This window comes from Ilyonectria robusta (assembly GCF_021365365.1).
Source record: "Ilyonectria robusta strain PMI_751 chromosome Unknown BGZ61scaffold_22, whole genome shotgun sequence".
NCBI lineage: Eukaryota > Fungi > Ascomycota > Sordariomycetes > Hypocreales > Nectriaceae > Ilyonectria > Ilyonectria robusta.
Genome location: NW_025764456.1, coordinates 707,150 through 730,950, shown reverse-complemented (window position 1 = coordinate 730,950; position 23,801 = coordinate 707,150). Strand labels below are relative to the sequence as shown.

The 23,801-nt window shown below is 49.8% G+C and overlaps 7 protein-coding genes across 7 annotated transcripts; 1 reads left to right on the top strand and 6 right to left on the bottom strand.

The window, feature by feature from the left end:
* Positions 1-1,118: 1,118 nt before the first annotated feature.
* On the top strand, positions 1,119-2,801 carry BGZ61DRAFT_428263 (uncharacterized protein; the record flags this gene model as incomplete). Its single annotated transcript, XM_046243741.1, has 2 exons — positions 1,119-2,588; positions 2,639-2,801. The coding sequence occupies 2 exons, from the start codon at positions 1,119-1,121 to the stop codon at positions 2,744-2,746; spliced, it is 1,578 nt and encodes a 525-aa protein (XP_046099391.1). The 3' UTR covers positions 2,747-2,801.
* Positions 2,802-3,078: 277 nt separating this feature from the next.
* Positions 3,079-7,532, bottom strand: BGZ61DRAFT_362161 (armadillo-type protein; the record flags this gene model as incomplete). The annotated part of the gene is given in 6 exon segments (XM_046241337.1): positions 3,079-6,452; positions 6,468-6,546; positions 6,958-7,011; positions 7,059-7,229; positions 7,278-7,332; positions 7,384-7,532. The coding sequence occupies 6 exon segments, from the start codon at positions 7,530-7,532 to the stop codon at positions 3,079-3,081; spliced, it is 3,882 nt and encodes a 1,293-aa protein (XP_046099390.1).
* Positions 7,533-8,917: 1,385 nt separating this feature from the next.
* Positions 8,918-9,597, bottom strand: BGZ61DRAFT_459260 (GNAT family N-acetyltransferase). Its single transcript, XM_046246881.1, has one exon. The coding sequence runs from the start codon at positions 9,553-9,555 to the stop codon at positions 9,037-9,039; it is 519 nt and encodes a 172-aa protein (XP_046099389.1). The 5' UTR covers positions 9,556-9,597; the 3' UTR covers positions 8,918-9,036.
* A 311-nt stretch (positions 9,598-9,908) lies between these two features.
* BGZ61DRAFT_556292 (CHAT domain-containing protein) lies at positions 9,909-14,242 on the bottom strand (the record flags this gene model as incomplete). The annotated part of the gene is made up of 2 exons (XM_046255653.1): positions 9,909-13,185; positions 13,588-14,242. 2 exons carry the CDS (start codon positions 14,240-14,242, stop codon positions 9,977-9,979), a joined length of 3,864 nt encoding a protein of 1,287 aa, XP_046099388.1. The 3' UTR covers positions 9,909-9,976.
* A 1,558-nt stretch (positions 14,243-15,800) lies between these two features.
* Positions 15,801-18,166, bottom strand: BGZ61DRAFT_556276 (heterokaryon incompatibility protein-domain-containing protein; the record flags this gene model as incomplete). The annotated part of the gene is made up of 2 exons (XM_046255652.1): positions 16,078-18,166; positions 15,801-15,896 (listed from the first exon to the last, which is right to left on the bottom strand). The coding sequence occupies exons 1-2, from the start codon at positions 18,103-18,105 to the stop codon at positions 15,801-15,803; spliced, it is 2,124 nt and encodes a 707-aa protein (XP_046099387.1). The 5' UTR covers positions 18,106-18,166.
* A 265-nt stretch (positions 18,167-18,431) lies between these two features.
* BGZ61DRAFT_459254 (uncharacterized protein) lies at positions 18,432-19,686 on the bottom strand. The gene has a single exon (XM_046246880.1). It carries the CDS (start codon positions 19,425-19,427, stop codon positions 18,441-18,443), a length of 987 nt encoding a protein of 328 aa, XP_046099386.1. The 5' UTR covers positions 19,428-19,686; the 3' UTR covers positions 18,432-18,440.
* A 1,384-nt stretch (positions 19,687-21,070) lies between these two features.
* BGZ61DRAFT_362665 (putative glucoamylase GMY2) lies at positions 21,071-22,887 on the bottom strand (the record flags this gene model as incomplete). The annotated part of the gene is made up of 2 exons (XM_046241381.1): positions 21,071-22,599; positions 22,665-22,887. The coding sequence occupies 2 exons, from the start codon at positions 22,885-22,887 to the stop codon at positions 21,071-21,073; spliced, it is 1,752 nt and encodes a 583-aa protein (XP_046099385.1).
* Positions 22,888-23,801: the final 914 nt, after the last annotated feature.

Sequence of the window (23,801 nt, the reverse complement as noted above, 5' to 3'; positions counted from 1 at the left end):
ATCTACAAAAAGAAAGAAAACTCGATAAACAACCTCTGGGTCACTAATTATTATGACCACGAGGTTTACGCATGAGACTTGGGGTGTTCAATAATTTAATTCTCCTCCTGTTTCTATTACATCTCTGTGTCATACAATATTCCGGCAAGTCAACATGCTGGGAGGCGCGGAACCGAGTCCGTGGGAACGGGTCCGCCCGGAACAAGAAGACAGCCTTGGCTCTACTTACTGGTTTCTAGTTCCGACGCTATGGATCGATGACGTATCTAGGGCCCTGTGGAAAGTGCTTGCATCCGGATCCTGGATCCTATCAACCCTCTCTCCCTTGTCCCAGAGGACTCCACTTAAACCTCATTTTGCCGGGTAAAGACTTATCCCTGACGCTTCACCAGCCTCCACCGGCCCTTAATATGAGCAGCTTGCAAATCCCGCGCCGTCAAAGCTTGTTAAGTGGCCAATGTCGGGCCGTCATTTAGAAGGAGTGGGCTACGCGCGCGGGAGAAAAAAAGACTAGGGCAAGATCAGATAAGCAAGATTCTCGACATACCGGCATCGGCATTCGACTGGTGCTGCATTTGTGAGGCTCTGGTTCCTGCATGACCGGAACCACTTTATCACTCCACCTGTAGCATAGAAAACAGGGTCAATCCGACTCCTCGGTGGCGAGGGCCACGCCTAGTCGTTTGCAAATGACGGCAAGCCCGCGGTGCCATGGCCGAGCTCGGTGACGTGGGAGAGGGGCAAGATGTCATTCGAGCTTTTAGATAATCATCAGTAAGGCTGGCACATACGTGGCATGGACTGTTAAAGATGGGGACGACAGGGACGACTCCTGTATGAATCGTCCCAACTCTCGGAGTGGATCATCGGAAGTTCGGCTGTGTGAAACAAGTCTGCTTTGATGCACTGAAGAAAGAAAGTTCAGTCTACTTGTTTGCTACTGGGGGTCCCCTGTATCCTTGGTGAAGAGCGATATAAGTGATGGAGATCTGCGCATCTCCAGCACTCCTCTTCCCTCTGTGCTGATCAACACTAGACGTTCATTCACCCGTACCGATCCAACAACCTCCATCATGCGTCTAGTCTCTCTCAGTGGCCTCACGGCCTTGACCCTGGGCATGAAGGCGGCGGCCTCGACCTACGACTACATCGTTGTGGGCGGCGGCCCTGCCGGCATCATCACGGCCGAGCGTCTTTCCGAGGCCAACAAGGAGGTTCTCCTCCTGGAGCGAGGATCCGGCCCGACCGTTGCCACGGGGTCAAACCACACCCTCACCTGGGACGACTCCCTAACCCCGATCGACGTTCCCGGCTTGTCCTCCGCCGTTAGCGGACTTGACCTCTGGAACGAGTACATCTGCGACGATACACCTGGATACTCGGCCTGTGTTCTGGGGGGAGGTGTTACGGTTAACTACATGGTCTTCGTTCACCCTGCCGCGCACGACTTCAACGACAAGTGGCCCCGTGGCTGGAAGTGGAACGATATTGCTCCTGCGGCCAAGAGATTGTACAAGCGCAACCCGGGATCTACTCTTCCCTCTGAGAACGGCAAACGCTACGACCAGGGTCTCTACTCGACTCTTTCTGGCTTCTTCAGCAAGCTCGGCTGGAAGTCGGTTGATATGATCAAGCAGCCCAACGAAAAGCACAGGGTTTATAGCTATCCCTCGTGGAACATCAAGGACGCGGAGCGTGCAGGCCCCGTGCGAACCTACCTGCCTCTGGCTCAAAAGCGCGACAACTTCAGTCTGCGTCTCAAGACAAAGGTTATCCGTCTTGTCCGATCTGGCTCCAAGGTAACTGGCGTCGAGGTTGAAAACTCCGCCGGCGTTCGAGAGATTATTAAGCTTGCTAAGAATGGACGCGTCGTTCTCTCTGCCGGCGCGCTGTCGACTCCTCGCGTCCTCTTCAATTCTGGTATCGGCCCCAAGGCCCAAATTCAGACAGCTAAGAAGACCGGAGTTACCCTCCCTCCTAAGAAGGACTGGATTGAGCTCCCTGTTGGCAAGAACCTCAAGGATCATCCCATCTTTTCCATTATCGTCAACACTGGCGAGACCTGGGGCCCTCTTGATACAGCCAGCGTTCTCAACGGTTCCGATACCTCTAACATTAACCTGTACGAGAAGAAGGACTCTGGCGTGCTCACCCAGGGCAGACACCGCATGATTTTCTTCTCGTCCAACGTTGGAAGCGACGGTATTACCCGCTACTACCAAGGCTCTTGCGCCGCCTCCGGCAAGGGCGTCGTTACCATTACGCAGTACATGACCCACGGTCTCACGTCTACCGGTGTTTTGGGTCTTTCCGACGACGGTAGTACTGTTATGGAGCAGTCGCCATATCTTCAAACTGATGGTGATGTTGAGGCTGCGACGTCATTCATTCAGGGAATGGTCGATGACATTACGGATCCCTCAACTGGCTTCAAGCTTCAGACCTACACAAACACCTCGGCTATTCTTGGTTCTCTCACCAGCGGTATTCACTATACTGGTACTGCTAAGATGGGCACCGATGACGGCCGCAAGGGCGGCTCCTCCGTCGTTGATACCAACACCAAAGTCTACGGAATGGATAACCTGGTAAGTTTTATCCTGTGCGATTCTGAGATTAACACGCTGACCAAGTGCAGTTCATTTCCGATGCTAGCATTCACCCTGACCTCCCTACTGGCAACAGCCAGGCGATCATCATGGTTGTTGCGGAGATGGCAGCTGCTAAGATCTTTGCTTACAATTAGATATGTCCAGGGCGGACTCGAGGCTTTGCAATTTGTAAATACTTTAAGATAGACTGGTATTTGGTCTGGCCGACTGGTTAGGAAATAATTAACTAAACTGTGAGTATGAATTACTTGGATTATGCGACGGAATTAAAGTTGCACGTTTTACGCGTTCTTCGCTTTTCATCTCAAGTTCGGCTCCCCTGTTCAACTGGCCCTTATCAGCTCCCAGGCTCAGCCCGTACAGCCTGCTACGAGCGAGCGGTAGGCGGGAAATGGTAAAGAGAGAAACAATATGACATAATTTACTCCTTTTCTATTCTGCCTCACGCCAAAGTGTACCGGAATAATCACTGATGAGAAAGTCCTCCTTCCACACTGTCCCACAGCTTGTAGCCATTGTCATTCCACAGTTGCCGACCTCTGCGAACTCCGGCTTGAAATTGATCGTACAGACTTCTAGACTCAAAAGAAGCTGTCCGGAGCTCACTCGCTTGTTCCACAATGCAACAGCTGTATCCATCATTGTACAAAGCTACCTGTTCCTGAAAACTGCGGAATAGCATGCTTCTATACAAATGTCCCACAAGTTCAGTATTGAGGAGGGTAGAGCCACTGGCCTCAGACCGTCCTTGGGGTTTGAACAATAACCCCGCATGCTGAAGCATTCTGTCCAACAAATTCGGTACCGATCCTAGGTTATGGGCAAGGTTAGATCGAAAAACCTTGTCCTCGTCCTTAAGCCGTGCTACTAGTGCCATAATAGCTGACTCTGGCAAGATTGATGATTGCTGCCCTAGGCCTTTAACGGCCTCTTGTCGAACAAATTTATCCTCGTCGTTGAGTAGTAATATCAGTGCTGTAATAGCTGACTCTGGCAAGGTTGATAATTGCCACCCTAGAGCTTCAACGGCACGTTCTCGAACAGCCTCTCCCTCATCCTTAAGCAATGCTATTAGCGGTGTAGTAACTGCCTCAGCTAATGTGGATGATTGATTCCCTAGGACGGCGGCGGCATGTTCTCGAACGGCCTCTTCCTCATCCTTAAGCAGTGCTATTAGTGGTGTAATAGCTGCCTCCGGTAAGGTTGATGTCAGGTTGCTCAGGCCTTCGGCGGCATGTTCTCGAATAACACTTCCCTCGCTCTTAAGCAGTGCTGTTAATTTTGTAACAGCTGCATCCGATCGGGTTCGTGATTGATTCACTAGGGCTGTGGCGGCATGGACTTGGACCAACTCTGCCTCATCCTCAAGCAGTGCCATTAATGCTGTAATAGTTGCCTCTGGTAAGCTCGGTTGGCTCGTTAGGACTTGAGCGGCGCTAGATTGGACATGACTGTCCTCATTTGCAAGTAGTGCTGTTAGTATCGCGACAACTCCCTCTTGCAAGCTCGATGGGTGCCCCAGGACTGCGGCGCCAGAGGATTGGGTATGTTGGCCCGTATCCTTAAATAGTGTTATTAGCGCTTCAGCACTTGCCTCTGATAAGTATAATTGACGCCCAAGGACATTGGCAGCAAAATCTCGTATCGTATAATCACTGTCCGCGAGTAGTTTTACTAGTACTGTAATAGTTGCATCTGGTAAGTTCGATTGGTTGCGGAGGGCCTCGGCGGCGTAGAATCGGACAGAAGTGTCCTCCTTCAGCAGTGCTGTCAACACTGTGACGGTTGTCTCTGGCAAGTCCGATTGATATCTTAGGCTGCGAATGGCATAAATTCGAGTACCAACGTTTTCATCCCCAAGTAGTACTGTGAGCCTTGTAATAACTTCCTCTGGTAAGCTGGGCTGTTGTTCCAAGGCGTTGGTGATGTCAGATTGAAAATCCATGTTGCCTTCCTCGAGTAACGCCACCAGCATCTGGATGGCCGATCCTGATAACTGCCTTCTAGAATCTGTCATTGCGCGTAGAATTGACCATCTTCTGGAGCCAGGCCCAGATTTTAGAGTAGCGCATAGGAGGTTCTCGGGACACTCTGATTCTCTTGCTAAGAATGAGATTCTTAATAGGTCGATCTCGAAGAGCAGCCACTGTGATAGTTTTTTTTCTAGGGCCAATCGAATTGGCAAATTTGTCGAAGTGTGCACTTCACTCAAGCAATGCATGACTAGCCGCTGGTGCGTAGGTCCCAAAAGGTCGAGGGGTTCTGCTTCGATTTCGTTGAAGAATCTGAGTAACTCTTCCGCTTCTTCCGCTTCAAGAAGGCCGGAAACAAAGCGCCAAAAGACATCATAACGTGCCGAGTATTTGTGCTCCTGAAGAAACTTGCGCGGAGAGATGGGCTCGATTCTCTTTCTGTTGAGTTCCAGACATCTGAGATCTTGTTTGGCTCTCCAATGTCGCACAAAATACCCCGCCGCAAAATACTCCTGAAAAGTAAGGTGCAGAAAATGGTAGCTAGGGTTCTTCGATGAAGGATCTGAGGTTCGTAGAAAAGAGAGGTGTGGAAGCGTCTTGTTGAGCATAAGGGCGGTGGACCTGAAGTGCTTAGATATAGCGTCCTGATGCTCTGAAGGAAAGTCTATCGCATCATTGTGCAGTCCAGTGAAAGCAAGGCCTTCGAGGAAACGAATCTCATCCTGGACCAAGTCTTTGACATGTAAGAGGTCAATATCGCCGGCCGTTAGAGACTTTCCCTCATGTTGCTTTTCCAGTTTCAAGACATCTTTCTTCCACAGCCTTTGCATTATGGAGTTGTATATATCGGTCATGGTGCTCAGAGGCGTTTCGGGATGAATATCTCCCCAGGTATAACAAAGTGCATCTAATTGAATTGGGATGCGCACTAAACCCTGGATAAGTTTATGGCTTTGGAGGAAGGACTGGACCTTATCGACGTTTCTCTTATTCGGTTCGCCAGTGTTCGGATCGGCGAAGGCGTTTTGGATATAGTCCTTCACTTGGTTTGGGTAGAACCCAATTGTTTCCAATTCCAAGTCGAGACCTCTGAGGTTAACCGGAAGTCTGGCGTTTGGTCGGGATGTGATGATGATGTTGGGTTGATTAAAAAGGAGATTCAGGAACCGCGCCATGTCATCGCCGCGGCCTAATTCATGGGATATCTCATCCAAGCCATCGAGGATGAATAAAGTTGTGCGGCGGTGAGGATCCTTCACTGCTTGCCACAGTTCCTCGGCAAGACGGCGGCCATCTGTCTCTCCCTCCCCCGAAAAGTATTCATGGTAGAAAAGATCATTGTAGGTGTATCCATCAGCGTGCCGAGGTTTCAGATTCCGCAGAGGCACCCAAAGGACGCGATCGAATAGTTCAGTCCATGAGCGATACAACTCTGTCTGTGTACCATAGGTAAAGTCATAGACTATCTTTTTGCACAATGTAGTCTTGCCAACTCCTGCGCGTCCTCGGATCAAAATTCTTCTAGGTTCGACCATCCGACCGTCGAGTGCTTTGCGATGGTTGAAGATTGTCGCCAAGTTGACCTGGATTGCCTCGTCTGGTGTTTCGACTTTCTCTCGGGCGAAAAGAGAAAATGGAGAGGACGCAGCGCTTCCTTTCCCTGGGCGACCTGCGACTTGGCCAGAATGTTCCACAATAGCAAGATTGATGTAGCACTGATCCATGGATAGCAGGTCACCCGAGAGTCGTTCAATTTTGAGCTCTTTTGGTGCATAGCGCTTGTCGCGTATCAGGGTGTCCGCTTGTTTCAGGAGCGATGGAGCCCTCAGGCTATCTATCGCCACCTTTAACTGCGTATACAGCTCATCTTCCTACCCGGTACACTTGTTAAGGCCCGAATGATCGGTGTCGATATCGTGGACTTCGTCTGCATGGAGCACTGCTGAGTTCCGCGAAACAATCTTGAAAAAGTTAGACGGCTGCTGATTTGGGACCACTTGCGCTTATCAGGCCTAGAGATAAGAACCTCAGCAAATACATGGGCTTCGTCTCGTAGAAGGATATGATGCGAGGCTTCTGCCGTCGGCTTTCGTTTGGGGCTATGCGAGTCCGGAATGTATCGGCGAGATTGGTGAGTTGAACCTCATTACTCATCAGAGATAGGACCATAGTTGTGTCTGATCCCAAGAGCCTAGTCATGTAAGCCAAGGCAGCAGCACTGATCGACACCGGTGAGCCCTGGTGGGGAGTTCCGAGAAAAATGATCCCGGGGGTGTCATTGATGATCTCCTCGGAATCAGGTCTGCATAAGGCCTTGTAGAGTTTAGAGGACGAGAGCACAAAGTTTTAACGACCAAGGACGGGTGTCGTACCTGCTTGATAATGACGCCACCTAGACTGTGTCCGATGAAGATGATAGGAAGATGCTAGTGAGAGTGTTAGCTACGTTTGAAAAGGAAGTGGTGATTATTACTGGGCGTGATCGTTTGGCCTTGATTTCTTCCAGCAGTCTTTTTCCAACCTCCTCGGTCGTCTTCACGGGCGCATCTGTAAGCCAGTTTGAGTTGTACTTGAAACTCAGGATTCTGGCTGCTGGAAAGTCGGATTTGAGTAAGTCTTGAAGTAGGTGGATCTTTCCCGAGTACTATGTAGGCTGAGATTCAATAGCTTCCCGCTGTTGGGGCTTTTTGACAGATTGCGTCCACGTGCGATCTGGATCGGCGCCCAGTCCATGGACCGCGATGATGCTGGAACACAGTCAGCTGGATGCGCAAGTTGAATAAGTAGTGCTAACAAACTCGAACTCGGCGTCCTTTCCGTCAGAGAGGACTTCAAGTGTCCCAGAGCGAGGTCTGTCGCTGCGTCGACGAATCTTGGCCACGATGGGATAGAGAAGCGTGGCGAGCAGTACCGCGATAACGGTCAAGCCACCCTCCCAACCGATCATCGACCTCCACGACACGGTCATGGCGAGAGCGAACTCAGATGGCAAGGTGATTGTGAAAGCCGGGCAAGAGGATGATGATCATGGACTAAGTGTAGACCTGGTTGGGCAGAGTTGAGATAGAAGAGGCGTCGAGAGGTAATACGCAGTATTAAAGAGGGACACGTTGGAGAGACAAGAATTTGGGTATCCTCAGATGAGACTCAAGCGAGATCTGTCGAGAGATCAAAGATGTTGCATTGTGATGACTATCGCTGGCTACCTAGGTTGGGAGAGGGAATTGGGCAGAGCTGAGATTGTGGCTGCCTAGGGCCTCGGCCGCCTCACTTTGCGTACCCCGCATTCAGCAATATTGTTAAGAAACTATTTAATAAGGCAGCGGCATTTCTTCGGGTCTCAGAGGCAACAGCAGGACAAAACATATGGCGGTATTTCATAGTATTGTATATTGACTTTAATAGTCAGTTCTGAGCTAAAGACACTAATGAAATGTTCCCAATGCTGATCGAATCACGATATTTGCACACAACAAAACACACCGCCGTTACAGGCTCCAGGATTGTCAAACACCTATGGTCTTCTGTTAATATTTTTTGAGATAAAATAAATGCCCTTAAGTGTCGGCACCATAAGAAAGCGACACATGACTTCATCTTCATATATTGGTCTAGAATCTCTAGATCTGTGGTTGGGAGAAAACTGGAGGAAACAGCTGAGCGTGAGAACCAATGTTGTGGGATGGTTTTTTTTTTTTTTTAAAAAAAAAGAAAAAAAAAAGGGAAAATGATGGTGTTTGAGAGTTCAGTGGAAAAGTTCACTGGCGGCTGAAGATTCTATGCGAGAGCTACGCATCGCTAAGTTGAACATACAAACAGAGGGCTGAAAGAGCCTTGATTTCCTACGGAGTAGACTGTGACGGTTGGCTATTTTTACACACGGGAACGCCGCCCTTTTTGCAAGTCTGCCCTAGCCATCCGCGTTCTTTCCCACATCTTATTTTTGTACAAGTAGCTCAGGTATTGGAAAAGGTAACCAGTTGGACTAGAAACATTAGTCTGTATGAGTGTACTGTTGACCATTGAATGGACTGGGTATATAGTCTGTATTGTTGATACTATTGTTGGTGTTTTATTTTGACTGTTAAGCTTCTAGTCCCCCCTCTGAGTATGTGTGTACTGGGGCACCCTGACCTCTTTGTATAAGTAGCTCACTCGTTGAACGATATCAGACTTGGGGAGTTTTGAACCCTTTGTCGAGCTCTTGAATGTATTTTTTATTATTAAGTATCGTCTCCTATTTGGTTGGCATGCAATACCATGACCAGAAAGTGATGCCAACTGTGACGTTTCTTTACTAGTAAGGGAACCTCTATAAGTTGGAAACCCACTGGAACTATTTATCTATCCCCTGTCAAGTATTTCCGTCGGTTTTGTTTTTGGTTCAACCACAACTGGGCTCAGATAAATTCAACCAACGATACAATCCACTTCGGTCCTCTCTGTTTCTTTCATGACTCATGTAAACACAACCCCCACTCCTCCTTTGGCACTCCCCCCCAAGCATCTTGAGGCTCGGTCCGCAAAATCTCAAAGCCGGCATTCTTATACAATCGACGTGCAGTGGTGAGTTGGGTCAGCGTCCACAGCCTAATTTGCTTGTACCCTGCTTCCTTCGCAAACTCAACGCATTGCTGGACCAGTTTGGTCCCAAGTCCCAAGCCCCGCGCTTCTCGCTCCACAAGTAGTAGTCGAATCATAGCCGTGTTCTCGACGTCTTTGTGTTTTACCAGCGCAATGCTGCCGAGAAAGTTGCCGTCTCTTTCTGCAATCCAGCATCGCTCCATATCGGGATCGTAGGTGTCGAGGAAATCAGCAGCAATCCTGCCGACATCTCTCTCAAAACAAGATGGTAACCCATAATCTTGGACGTATATTACGGCGTGCCGATAGGTGATGAAGCCCATGTCTCCAGGACGATGAGTTCGAAGTTTCAGGGTAGTGGAATCGGATGTCTTTTTCACGTCCATCTTGTGTGTACGCTGTGATTGGGTCGCTTATTGTTGTTGTCTCCTTTTGATATATTGACCCTAAAAAGTAAGCAGGTGAGTAAGATGTAGCAAATATATAGAAATTCCCTAGGGACTGTGGGGACAGCAAGAGAAACCGCCTTGGCCTCAGATAAGACTGCAATGTACGCCAAAGGGCGAAAGGCAAATCCACCCATGTAGACATCATGTCATTTACAGGGCGTGGCGCGGGGCAAGATGGCGCTAACCTTGTATTGACGTGACGCATATTCCCCCCGCTCAACATTCACAACTGAGCTGTCTATCACGGCCCAAGTATATTCATACGGGACTTTCTCGTCAATTTAGTGGACTTTGTATACACAACATTCGTAGAAGAAATTTAACTACATTGAAATGTCCCCCCTGATTGCTGATGAACTCAAACTCCGACATGAATATACGGAATCCAGTATGGGGGACTAGAAATGTCACCATCGCACAAAATTACGTCTCTTGGCAAACGCTCATCCCTCGTCTCTGCCTCAATTGCATTCCCAACTGATGTGTCATCATGTCCAACCACTGGCTGTTCAGCTAGCCAGCGATCTCGAAGCGCCTTGGTAGCTTTGTGGAGCCCCCAAGCGACTGATTCATCCGACATGCCACTATCCCTCATTCCTTCATATGTCATCTTAGCCATCTCCACACAGAGCATATCTTCAACTTCCCACAAAGTTCCGATAACATGACGGAACCCTGCCAGCTGGAAGCCGCTGATGAGGTGGATACTCTCGTCGATAAATCGGCTGCTGTGGATCTGGCCGGTACCACAAGCAGACAGATAGGCCAGGAACGGGGAATGCTTGCGAAGATTTATCTCTAATAAATTCGCGACCGTTAGTGGATTGGTGCTCCCATCCTCTAGAACGAGGTGGCTTTTCGATGGGTCATTCCTATCTGTGCAGCCATGGCCGGCGAAATGAAATATCTCGCACTGAAGCAAGTGCGAAAGGATATCCTTCTTGTTTCGCCCAGGCTCGAGGGGTTTGACTGATATCGTCTGAAACAAGTCACGCACAGCAGCTGTCTCTCTAGGTGCAAAGGGGAGATGGGAGCTTCCCGGTGTATGCTCCATGGCGACCAGCAGCGCCTGGTGTGGAGTGAATGCCGAAACTGGTCGTCGGCGACCAGTGATGATTGCCTTGACGGAAGAGTTGTACGAAGAGATGACTCTATCAAGGACCCTGTCTGAAGAGCCATGTTTGTATATCCCGGCTGCATGGATTGGGAATTTCGTCAGAAGTCCTGTAGGAATCCACCAAACACGCGGCCACTTGTTCTCGGAAGGAAGCTGGGTGAAGCCGAGAGCCCGCAGTATGGGGTCCGCGATGCAATGCCATAGCCACTCGAGAACCTGGGGGCTGTTCAAGATGCCCTTCGATAGCGTGACCCTTATATCCTGGAGATGGAGGTCTTGCAAAGGCACTGATCGTATTTGGTGCGTCTCGATAAGAATCGCATCGCAGCGTAGGTCGCTGGTGTTTAGGAAGACGATGGGACCGTGGGCTGCAGCCTGCCTCGTGTCAAGCTCGTTCGGCGGGTGCAAAAAGTCACCGAACTCAGGCTTCTCGCGGATTTCAGCGATCAAGTTATCAAAGTCATTGCCCATCTCGTATCTCCTATTCGCCGGTCTGGTCCACGTTGGCTCCTGGGGCTTCCGCAAGTCATTCCCCTGGTCGGACTCTCCTAATTGCTCTCCGAGGCTGGCAAATCGTTTCGCCAGCTCAGGAAATTTCTCCTCCAGGGTGACGATGTCGGCTCGTATATCCTCAAGAGAATTCGCAAGCACACCGCGACCCCGTTCAAGAAACTTGAGCGCGATGAACGGCTCTTTGCCAATATGGAGCGCAGCAGCAGCAGCATCGGAAGCGAAGCCGGCGACTCTGCTCAGAATTTCTTGCCTGTCGGAATTCCTCAGTGACCGTACTGTCAGTTGAGGGATAAGGCCCGCCACAATCTCCGAAGTCTCGTAAACTTGCTGCCAGTCTGTCATTTCCGCATAGCATCGAATGAGGGCCCTGCCGGCCGCTACACGCTGTTTGACCGATGATTGATGCTGGTGTAGTGCGGATTGGTGATTTGAGATGGCCTCTTGGAGATCTTCATCTGATCCTGTCATTGAGAACCGGTCGTGAAGGGCGAATGCGAGGTTAGAAAGATATCCAGCTCTGAATTCATCAGTCTCCCCGGTAACCTTGATTGATTTCTTCGCTACCACAATAGCTTCATCGAGATCAGTCATTGACTTTGTCTTCCCGTACCGGGTACGAAGAAGAGCTCCAAGCAGGTTCAAGTGCATGGCTTGGTCGATGTGGCCCTCTCCTGTCAGCAGAACTGCCTTTCTTGCCATTTCAATGGCCTCATCAACGTCCCTGATGGCTCCAAACTTATGAAATCGAGCCTCGAGTTGGATTGCAAGATGCCCATGAAAGAGCCCCCGCTCTGGGTGACCTTGGAGATCCATGTTGACCACCATTCTAGCCAAGTCAATAGACTCTTCAATGTCAGCCAGCGCCCCGGTTCTGCGATATCTGGCCTCAAGGCTGGATCCATGATTCTGCATATATACCACCCGCTCAGGATTGCTCAGAGGTGTTTCATTGACCACTTTCCTGGAGATTTCAATCGACTCCTCAAGATCGTTCATCGCGTCCGTCCTGCGATATCTGGAGTAGAGCCCCGCGGCGAGACTCGTGAGACATATCACCCAGTCTGGATCGTGCTTAGGTGTCGCGTCAAGTGCCTGTCTAGCAAATTCGATGGTTTCTTCTAGATAGGTCCTCTCTCCTGATGTACGGTACCGGGAATCGAGACGGTTTCCAAGTGTATTCAGCAATTTTCCCCTGTATGGGTGATTCACTGGAGCCGATTGAAGAGCGCTTTTGGCAAGATCTATCGCCTCTTCAAGATCCGGCATTGACCTAGTTCTGGTGTATCGTTTTCCAAGTCGACTTGTGAGGTAGGTGACATACTCTATTCGGTCCGAATGGCTCACTGGCGTTTCATCAATTGTTTCTCTGGCTATGCGAATAGATTCTTCGAGATCATCGATCGATCCTGTGATGTCATATCGGGTGACAAGCGCAATTCCAAGTCGGGACAACCACTTGTGTCGGTCTGTGTGATGCTTCGGAGACATAGTGAGTACGTCCTTCAATATAGCAATGGCTTCTTCGAGACTAGATGAGGCCCGACTAAAGTGAGATTGGTGAATCAGAATACATGAGAGAGTGAATAATGGCCCTGCGCGGCTAGGATCGTCTTCGGGAGTTATTTGAACTGCCTCTCTAGCGACGGCGATGGCATCTTCGGGGCTTGCCATCCCTTGTGAATCGCAATACTGGTTACCCAGATCTCTTGCAAGATTCTCCAAATAAATTCGGCGATTTGGAGAACTGCTTGGAGATGCATGAACTGCTTGCCGACCGAAATCAATAGCCTTCTCAAGATCACCCGCCACACCAGTATCTTGACTTTGTCGTCGAAACAAAATCGAGAGGCTGTTCAGATACTCCGCCCGGTCTTGGTGGCCATCTGAAGCCGCCTCAATTACTTGTTGGGCGATGATGATAGCTTCGTTGAGGTCGGCTGGTGATTGCACTGTTGTATATCGATCAGAGAGAAGAAGCACCAGGCTATGTAGATACTCTGGCTGCCCTTCATGACCATCTGGAGTAGCTTGAACAGTTTTCCGGGCCGCGATGATGGCCTCTTCAAGATCAGGTAGTACCTTTGAGCTCTTGTATTGATCATAGAGCAGCTGTGCAAGGTTGTTTAGGAAGCGGGGTTGCTCTTCGTGGCCATCCGGAACGGCGTCAGTTGTTTGATGAGCTACCGCGATGGCCTCATCAAGATCCTGAATCCATCCTGAATCCTGGTATTTGTCGTACAGAAGAGCAGCAAGGTTGTCCAGATATTTTGGTAAATCTTCGTGGTCACCTGAAGTAGATTTTATGACTTGACGGGCTATTTCTGTTGCTTCATTCAGACCATTCGGCAACCCTGAATCTTTGTACCGGTCATGGACCAGAAGCGCAAGACTGTTCAGATATTCTGGTCGATCTGAGTGGTTTTCTGGAGTAGCCTGGATTGCCTTTTGAGCGATCGTTATCGCTTCTTCAAGATCTGCTACTGCTTCCGAATCTTTGTATCGATCATAAAGTAGAAGAACAAGGCGATTCAACCACTCGGCCTGATCCTTGCGACCGTCTGGAGTCTCTCGAATTATCTGTTGTGCGATTGTAATAGCTTTCTCCCGATCAATCCCCGACGTCGTGATACTGTAATTTTCGGATTCAAGAAGTCCGAGGCTTTTTAGATAACGAGTGTGCTCTGGGCAACCATCTGGAGTCAACTCAACTGCCTCTCTCACCATCCTTGTTGCTTCTTGAAGATCAACTCCTGATTGTCTGATACGAAATATGTCAAGGAGTCTGAGGCCAAGGCTGTGCAAGAACCCCCTCCTTTCTCGACGGTCGTTTGGGAGGGAGTGAAGAATTTCCATGCTTATTGTGAAAGCCTGGTCAAGATCGGCTGTGGAGCCTGTGGCATCATATCGACTACATAGGACATCTGCCAGAATGTTTTGATAGCTCAACTTGTCTGGATGGCCATCTGGCGTTAGTTGAACTGCTTCCTTGATCATCTTCATTGCCTCCTCGAGGTCAGCTTCTGATCCTGTGTTTTGGTGTTGCTGACAAAGCCCCTCCGCAAGGTTACGTAGGAATCCCCTCCGCAGTTTGTGGGATTTCGGAGTCGTCGCAGCAAGTTGTCTTCCTACTTGGATGGACTTCTCCAGATCATCCTTTACCCCCATGACATCGTATCGGTTGTTAAGCATAGCCGCAAGGTTGCCTAGCAAAGTGTACCGTTTGTCGTGGTTGACTGGAGCTATTTCGAGTGCTGCCTCTACTACTCTGATTGCCTCGCTGAGACAAAACATGTCGCCAGAATTGAAATATCTCTCTGAAACCAGATGTCCAAGAGTATTCAAATACTCTGCTTGATCTAGATGCCTATCTGCAGTTGCATCCACTGCTTGTTGGGTCATCTTAATTGCCTCGTCAAGAAGACATGTTTGTTCTGTGTGTTGAAATAGGTGGCCGAGCACACGACCAAGACTATGAAGATGTCTTGGCCAATCTGGATGGTCATTAGAGGTCATATGAACTGACTTTGACGCCATTTTCTGTGCTTGTTCAAGGTCCTTTTTTGATCCAGTATCAAGATATCTGTCAAGAAGTTTCAATCCAAGACTGTTGAAATGTCGCGCATCGTCCTTAGAGTCTTCAGTCAGAGTATCGACGGTGTCCTGTACAAGTCGCCGTCTAGATTAGTCACCAGCTCATTTAGAAGACTTCTAAGAAGGTCTTATATCTAAGAGATAAAATAACGTACCCGACCCGGATAGCATTGTAGGCTCAGATCAACAAGTCCCCGTATGGGTAGGATTGGATCCTCTTGAGCCATCGTAGTGTGAAAACGATGACTGATTTGAAGGCATATGATATTCAACAATACTCTAGACTGGCTGCCGAAATTAGTGTGTGTAAAAATTGCAGAGAACAAACGCCTGGCAGGTGGACGGTAATGAGGCAGCAGGCAGATCTTGTCAGATTAATCCCTCTACTACATCTGACTTGATGTGTGGCACGTGATGCGTCTCTTTACATGCGGTTCCTCTTCACTGGCCTAATTCTCCTAGTGAACTAGCCAAAATCTACGTGACAGTCACCCTGTGAAGCAATTATAACCTTATTACCGATGTTCGGGGAGTGCACTTAAATCGCTATTTATGTACCCGATTTTAGTGGGATTCGAACTCGTGACCTCTCTAGTTGTTGTAGGGGCTACCTGTTTCAGCTGCAACAGCGGTTTTCAGTAGAAGTTGCAGGACGTTATCCTCCCTAGCTCATAACTGCTGCGTCTAGTGGACATAAGTGAAGTTAGGAAGGACGATAGGCTTACGAGGAGCTCTTGGTCTGATTAAGTTCCATGCTCCGGCTTGCGAAGCTAAATGAAGTTATATCCAGGCCCGGAAGCCAAAACCCGTTTTGTGGGAGGAAACTAGTCCGGGATCGGGGTAAACCTGCTCTTTGATTCACCCTCTTGTAGAACAGGGACACTCCTAGTTGTTTGCACTGTTCCGGCGGGATCGATGTAACATCCACCGGTAATGTTGTTTCCGGTGAGAAACTGGCAATCTACTGGGCTGTCCCATCCGCTCCGACCTCTTCATTGGGGTAACTTGAGTGGGATACTCCGGTGGACTCCTCGGTGGTGTTGACCCGGGCCAACGACTATAGACATAGCACCATTTAGTCTTGGTAACAGGTTAGACCAAGCTGAACTGGCTAGGGTACTGTTCAGTTGCCTAAAGGAACGAAGAGACGAGCTCAAACTGTCAATTTACCCTGGCTCTGAATAACCTAGCTTATAACTCTTGCTGAAAAAGAACTGTGTACCCTACTCCAAGCGTACCATTTCAAACTGAGTGTGGCCGTTTATCATCTCACCATACATCATGCCGTAAACATATGTTTCGCCAACAACTTGGAACAGTCCTCCACTCATAGGCCGGACGACAAAGGGAACGTGAGCTCCTTGGAAGATGAAAACCTGGTCACCAGCTTGCATTTCTCGTGGCCCCGTCCCGAGGAAGGTGACATCATTTGTACCACTGCATAGCATCGGCCTTGTCTCATCAGAGTAGCGATGCAACTCCTCGAAGTACCTCTTACAGTTTTGCAACAACCAAGACGATCTCTCACTATCAGACAGCTCAGCGGGAACGCGCTGATTTCCGCTAAGGAACTGGAACTCCGCCTCTAGCAAAGAAGGGTCCCAGATGTGGACCTCTGGTCGATCCGGAAGATCGGTCTGCCACTGGGAAGCTGTTCGGATCCGGTCGTCAACCCGCATCTCTTCGTCTCTCAGTAGCCTCCTATAGGCCACAGGTATCTTCCTCAAGGCCTCTTGGACGTATGTACTTTGACCGGGAGGCCGTGTGACGGAAGGGTTCTTACTGAGTTGGCGAAGATCTTCAAGAAAGTGCTGAGCTCGTTGTAGGTTTTGTGGAGTTTCACGTGGGCCTGGAAAGTCTACCACATCTCCAACTTGAACGACGTAGGCCACGGATATTCCAGACATGCACAGATCCCTCTGGGAATAATCCGCCTCCTCGATGAGGGAAGCTGTGCTCATTTCAGTATGTCCGCTGGCCAAGAACCTAAGACTAGCCTCCCGTCTTATGGGGTTCAACTTCTGAGGGGGCCTCAAAGACCACTCAGGAGCCCAAGAGGGAAGATCAGGTGCAAGCTCCGACTTTTTGAGACCCCGGCTATCGTCTAGTATGAAGACGCCCCGAGCAACGAGCCTCCAAGCGGTCTCCAGAAGAACTTCTGCGTAGCTCTTCGAGTAGTTGGGTATCAACCCTAGCTTCGGCGCGTCCTTTGCGATTCCCAGAAGAGCAAATACCCTGTCTCTCGGGTCCGTTGCTCCCAATCGGAAAGTACTCCCCAGCAGCTCGCGGAGAGGTGTAAAGGAATTCTTCCGGAGGGCTTCCATGTGACCCCATCGATGCATCGACTGCATCGTAAGGACGGTTTGAAATGTGTAAGACTCCAGCGCTGCGAGGCTGCTGAGGTATTCCGCAGCACGAGGTCCAAGGTCCATAGAATGACGCTTCCATTCGTAGAACTCGACATAGATCCAGTAAACAATGATCCAATAGATGAACTTTAGCTCGGAAAGACCACACGTCAGGAATAAGTCCTTGGCGCATGTGAACTCCTGGATGATCCAGACTCTAGTCCAGATCGGCCGACGTAGGAAGTAAAGCATCTCACGGTGAGGAAAGATGCCTCCATCATCAGATCCAAGGCCCCATCGCTTGGCGATCATCTCCAGGAATTCTCGATCGCGATGAGCTCGTTGGGCAATGTGGTGAAATATTTGCCAGAAACGGCTCGTCGGCATTTGGTCTGGATCCTGATATCCACGACGGTCCGATGCGAATAGATCCCACCCGTGCTCCAGGATCAGCTCTCTCCCACGTAAAGCGATGCTCTCAACCGTCTGTTCGCGGCCGCTTGGTGGAGTGCCCAGGTAGGCTACGACGCGGGTGGCCTGGGTGAATATCTGCCGCATTTTTTTGACCTGGAGGGCTTTCTCATCGTTATCCGCCTGGTTGATGCACAAGGCATCGGCCCAAAGATATTCCACGGTAGGGTCCAAATGAAAGCGGATCAGGGCTTCATAGAGGTTTCTAGTGATGTTCATTGCCTTCCCATCGATGCGGACCATATCAGGCTTCATTGATGATCCCCAAACGTACGACAACGCGTGGTATTGTGGACGGGCCGCCAGCGAGACGTGGACAAGAGTAAGCTCCAACGGCGGGTTGAAGTAGCCTTGCTCGAGGTCTTGATCTCGAGAGAGAAATCGGATAAGCCTAATCTCATCTTGAGTATCATCCAGCGGCTCATATGTGTAGGTAGACAACGCCATGGATTCCGTAGGCAGGGAAAATATGAAAAGACGGCGAAATGGCTCAATAGTGATAAATTAAGTGAGGGGTAAAGATTACGATTACTTTTCAGCCACAGCACGAACAAGTGTGGTGTGATACGGGTGGGCTCAAATGATTGGTTTATATCACTAAGGCTTGAAAATGAAGGAGGGGATCCCGCATCGATGGCACAAGATGGCCAGCAGTCAGATATAGGACCCGGCTCTGACTTTGCTTGGCCGGATATGGTGGAGTGCCGGATATTTACACCTTTATGGAATTATATCTCGACCGGGGTCAATATGAGAAAATGACAGTTAATCATAGCATGCAACTAATAGTATGAGCAATCCATTCTCACTTCCTTTCCGTGTTCCCAAGAGTCATACTCCTGCCCCATGACCATTCTCTCGAGTTTACTCTCTATCTCGTCCCTCCCATCCCATGATTTCTGACCTGGTATGCCACAACTAGAGCCCCAGTTAATATGCATGAAGAAGCTTTTGAGTCCTCTGAGAGAAGCCATAGGCCGTATCAACGTCTGATATGTCTCCCACATGTGATCCTCGTACCCAGGCTTTTCCTCCATTTGAAAGTCCCAGATCGAACGATAGAAATCTTCGTTGGTTCGAACTTCGAGATGAAGGACTGCCAGATTGGCTTCTTCCGATAATAGGTCAATTGTTTCAATCCAATACTTCCATTCTGTTCGACCTGACTGGAGAAGGTCAAGATTGGATGGTTCGAAGCTGAGGACCAGAGACGTAAAAAGCCGGATGGCATATCTTGGAAATACAGCGAGGCCTGGCACAATCGAGAAGTCGCCAGCAGTTGTTTCAGTAGGCTCAGGCACGCATCCTACCATTTCGACTATAAAAGAGTGACAACTATAGAGAATCTCTATAGCAGCATCCCGGAATTGTCGATTGACAAGGAATAGTGCGTGAGGGAAGCCGATAGTTTCGCAGTGATCGCAGCGCATATTGAACGCAGAGTGACCTCTGCAACAAAAGCATTTTACAATACGCTCGTCTTCTGGTGTAGCTCTAGTAGGCAACCCCCTAACTGAACATAATCCGCCGTAGCGCATATGCTTCTGTGTGCAGGTGACCTCAAACCCATAGGTAAGTCTAGTATACTTGAGAATCTTGAGCTGAATCTCCTTGGGCAGGTGTAGGAATCGAAACGGTGGAATTTTTTGCGGCGGCGGCGGCGGCGCAGTAAGGCGGGAGACAGTATCTTTCGCCAAGAGTTGTATGTCTCTGTCATAATCTCTCGCCAAGCGTAGTGCAAATTCTCGCAGAGGAGGCAATGCCAACATCGGCTCAACAACCTTGACAGCGGTTTGAAGATTTGCACTATCGCATATTACGAATAGCGCAAGTTGTCTAGGGTCAACGCTGGAAAGCCGAGCGCAGACTTTCTCCCATTGTGCAATAATAAGTTGATCCGGGACAGACGCATCGTCCAAGCATGAATCATGGTCTGACCCAAGACGGCAGATAACATAGTTGTTGCCGCATCTGCGATGATAATTACCGCAGCAAACATCGATGCAAGATGCGAGGTTTACTCGAATAACAAGAAATCTGAGTTGCCTAAGAGTCGAGTCCCTGAAGCGTTCCAGTGCTCGCAAGCCCCGAGGGCCTCGTCGGGTGATTGCAAAGTAATTCTGACCATAAAGAGCCTGGGTGAGCTCTTCGTTTACTAGTCGGCAAACAGCGAAGAGGTCTAACGGCAGAGGAGGCAAATGGGAGTCCTCGTCATGGTCGAACGCAAGACCTCTGCGGTTACGATAGCGTGTGGCCCAGTAGTTCATGTGGATAGTCTTTCCCTCCACCAGGCCAGCTTCGTGATAGATCCGACTGCGAACATTGAATGGCAAGCTGAGAAACTGGCTGTGTCGCGTTGCACCAGGTTCAGTGTTCTTTGTCTTCGTCGAGACAACGGGAAAGAAGAGAGTTATCCGTTGCTGTCTCATGGCATCGGCTAGATGTGGCGAGTGCTTGTCGTCTTGATATGGCTATGATTCAATATAATATGTCGATGACGCTGTGAAAAGGAAAGGCGAGGAGAAGATAATTTGGCGACAAGAAGAAAAGGCGGAGAGCTCTCGTTAACGTAATCCACAGCGAGTAGGCGGTCACACGCGAGCCGTGCTACCATCCGTTGCTAGAAGACAACGCCAGATTTCGGTGGGTACGGATGAGAACTTGGTAAGAGACGCGTTAAAGGGAAGGCATATGGTTGTAGGCGTTTCTAACGAAGCCTTTTCTTCACGAGGAGAGGATGCGAATGAGCGTACAGACACTTGATCTTAGGTTCGCTAGGCAACACGCCGGTGGCGCAATATCAGACGGAGGGATTCGGTCCGGTGGGTGACTAAGGAAGCAGGGGTTTCAGAGACTGTAGAAAAGAGACATTTCTTACCAGTTAAGATATAATCCATAGTTAATCCATTAGTTATAATAATATTATCAAGCGTCGCCAGAAAACGACGAGCCGCATGATGCTAGCATGCAACTACAGTCATTCATGTCAAGATGTGCCTTGAACCCTGAAGAGACAATTTTCGCCCGATCGCACTCAAACGAGGCGCTCCCACCAACCAAGGGCGACGCCTAACAGCGTGCTTTGGTCACTGAAACATGTAGAATGGCGCTTGTGGTATAAAATGCCTCAATCCCTGGCCAGAGGTTTCTCGCATGCTATGTTCATTCTCATCGTGTAGTCGTAGCATACTCCATGTTTTATATCCTTGACCACCACGATATCAGGAAACATCTGGGTGGGTCCTAAGCGTCTTGTTTAGAGATAATATTTGTCCTCTTCAGTCTACTATCATCACATCATGAAGCTTCACCTTCCAGTCAAGACATCAACTGATTCACTCCAAATTCTCTCAAATTTCATACATCATGATCCTCCCCATTGCTGTGATTTTGTGAACATCCCGATAGCTCGTTACCTCCACTCGTCATCCAGAGTACCAACACTGCCACACCCACTAGACGAAGTTGCTCTGCGGTTGGGGTCGCTCTCCCAGGTAACGGTTCCATCGCTCGTCTTCTTAATATACTTGTACTCGAAAATCGTGTCTGACGGGATCTTGATCGTGGCTGTCCACAAACCTGCGGTGGTCCCAGAGGCTTCAAGAGCAATTCCATCTGCAGGTGACCAGTTGGCAAGTTCAGTGATTGAGCCAACAACGAAAACATTCTGGTTGGACACAGACACACTTCCGACGCTGAATGTTATGGTAGCATCGCAGGCCGGTGCTGGCTCACACACCGAGGGCACTGCGTTGGCACGAGATTCTCCCCAAGAAGGAGGGACAATCCCAGCGCGACGTTCAGCTGCCCCGATGAATGATGCGTATGACCAGGTCAAATGGACGGCTGACTTTGGTGATCCGGACGTCTTGTCAAATTGCTCCGTCAGGGAACCATCGGCTGGAGTGTAGGTCTGAACCACGGCGACAAAATCATCGGCATATGCGCGCACAGCCTTGATAACTGAGTCGAAGGTCTTGGTACGCTTTCCGTAGGTGCCAGTAGAGATATTCGGCAAAAGGTCGCGGAAGAAGGGCAGCGACACTTGGTTGACAACAATAGAGCCTTGCTTCTTCCACTGGTAAACGGCAGCGTACAGCTGCTCTGCAGCAGCGAGAGTGGTCAAATACCACGGATTGCCATCGTAGTACACATCTTCGCTGTATCTTCCGACTGCAGCGGCTTGACCTTGACGTCTACTCTTGTTGATGTCGTAAATGGATCGGAAAGAATCGACGACTGCCTTGTGGTTTGCAAGAGCCCGTGCCGAGCATGGTTGAAAGGTTGAATCGGTACACTTGGCCTTGGGGTCAAATGTGTGAATCGACGAGAGGATTGAGTTGGCGTCCTTCCCTGTGCGGCCGTCTTTAACATTGATGTTTGAGTCAATGTAGTCGCCCACCCAGAAACTCTCCAAGAAGCAGAGAATCCGAGGAGCGCTGACGGCACAGTCAGGGCAGGTTTTTCCCAACGTCTTTGCAAGCGCAGCTCCCTCAACGAGGGCACGATGCGACGCAGAGAGTGTGAAAAACGAGGAGCCGTTGATTTCTTCCCACAGGTCGTAGCCAGTGCGGTTCCAATATCTCACCGTGTACGCAAGATCCTTTGCAATGACTGGCCAAACCTTGGTGATGGCCTTGGAGCGGCCCCCATTCGCAACGAGCCAGTTGGCGTAGAGTGTAAGAGCCGTCGCCCTGAGAGGTGGGCCATCGCGTTGTGGGCGACCCCAAGAACCGGTGAACTCGGTGAGATTGACGTTGAATTTTGGTTCTCCCAGCCCACCGGACTCGGGGCTGCCTGATGGGTTCGACACGCCCTGGAGCTCGGCTTGTGCGGAAACGTATTCGTCGATTTTCCGTTGAAGGGACTTGTCTCCGTGGATGAACTCCTCAACGAGGACCTTGTACGTCAAGGCAGAGTCTCGAGTCCAGGTATACCAGTCTTGGAAAGAATCAGCGACTGCTCTACTCACAAGCAATTATTTCACAAAGAAAGGTCGGGCTTACAATCTGGATCTGATTTCGACGGGCTTGCGACTACTGCTCCGGGCGCAGCTCCCTTGGCTCGCTTTCCATCTGCGCCAATATTGGCTAGAACGCCTTTGATGGAGATGTCACTTTGCTTCGTGATGAATCGCTCAAGATTCGAAGCGCCATAGGCTGGCGTCGCTACAACAGCACCCTGCCACAGCGCGATGGCTGCCAAGCCACCGAGGAGCTGCTTGAACATGGTGATCGCTTTGCACGATGGCCAGGCGGAAGGCCAAAAATGAGATGGGAGAAGTAGAAATGAATAGATGTGCACCAAGACACCGAAATATGGCTGCCTCCGTCTTGAGCCAGGACACTCTGGCTTGCACCAAGTGAAGGAATAATGAGGGCTATTTAATTCCACGACCCCAGGGCCAACAGGGTGCCTCCATCTCGCGATGCGTCGTTTCTTGGCCTTCACCTCGACTGCAGTCCCTGCGAAGAACGGCCGAAAACATGTGAAGAGGGAGCTCAGCCGACGAGGAGCATTTCATTTAGCCTCATGCCATGTCCGGGGTAAGCTCTTGGCTGGCGTCCATCTCTCCGCATTAAAGCTGTTCTCCGGGGCTTAGCTCAACGGGTCCCATCGGTCCGTTTTTCGGCCTTATCCTTGACTAGACTCGAAAGCCTCGTTTGTTCCACGGTTTATTCAAATGTCATGATCGACTATCGGGCCGTTTTGCCTCGTTAATCCTGGGGTCGACAGTGGTGTTGACAATTGATCGGTCCAGCGCGAACGTGCCACCGTTGGGTCGATTGAGTAGAATCGAGCTACTGCAGGGCTCGAGAATTTACCCTCGTCAGCGCAAGAGAGCAATCGGGCCGAGGTAACCGAAGCACAAGAACCTGGGGAAATCTCCTGCGGATCAGCCGGGGTTTTGCTGGAATAAGTGAACAGCTGCTCAAAGCTGGATTGATCACGCAACTGTTTTTTTTTTCTCTTCAACGGTTTCTTTCCGCGATACTTGTTTGATGCACGGTACGTATTTTTTATCATGTGGGCCAATCATTGATGACATCTCTCGCTTGTCCGCTCTTTTCTCAACATAAACCATTTGCTCTCAACTCGGTATGCAATGAAGCGGAATGGGGCAAGGTTTATATTAGACAGAG

Excerpts from the sequence above, each read along its gene's own strand:
- BGZ61DRAFT_459260 (XM_046246881.1), bottom strand. The coding sequence starts at position 9,555 with ATGGACGTGAAAAAGACATCCGATTCCACTACCCTGAAACTTCGAACT.
- BGZ61DRAFT_459254 (XM_046246880.1), bottom strand. The coding sequence starts at position 19,427 with ATGTTGGCATTGCCTCCTCTGCGAGAATTTGCACTACGCTTGGCGAGA.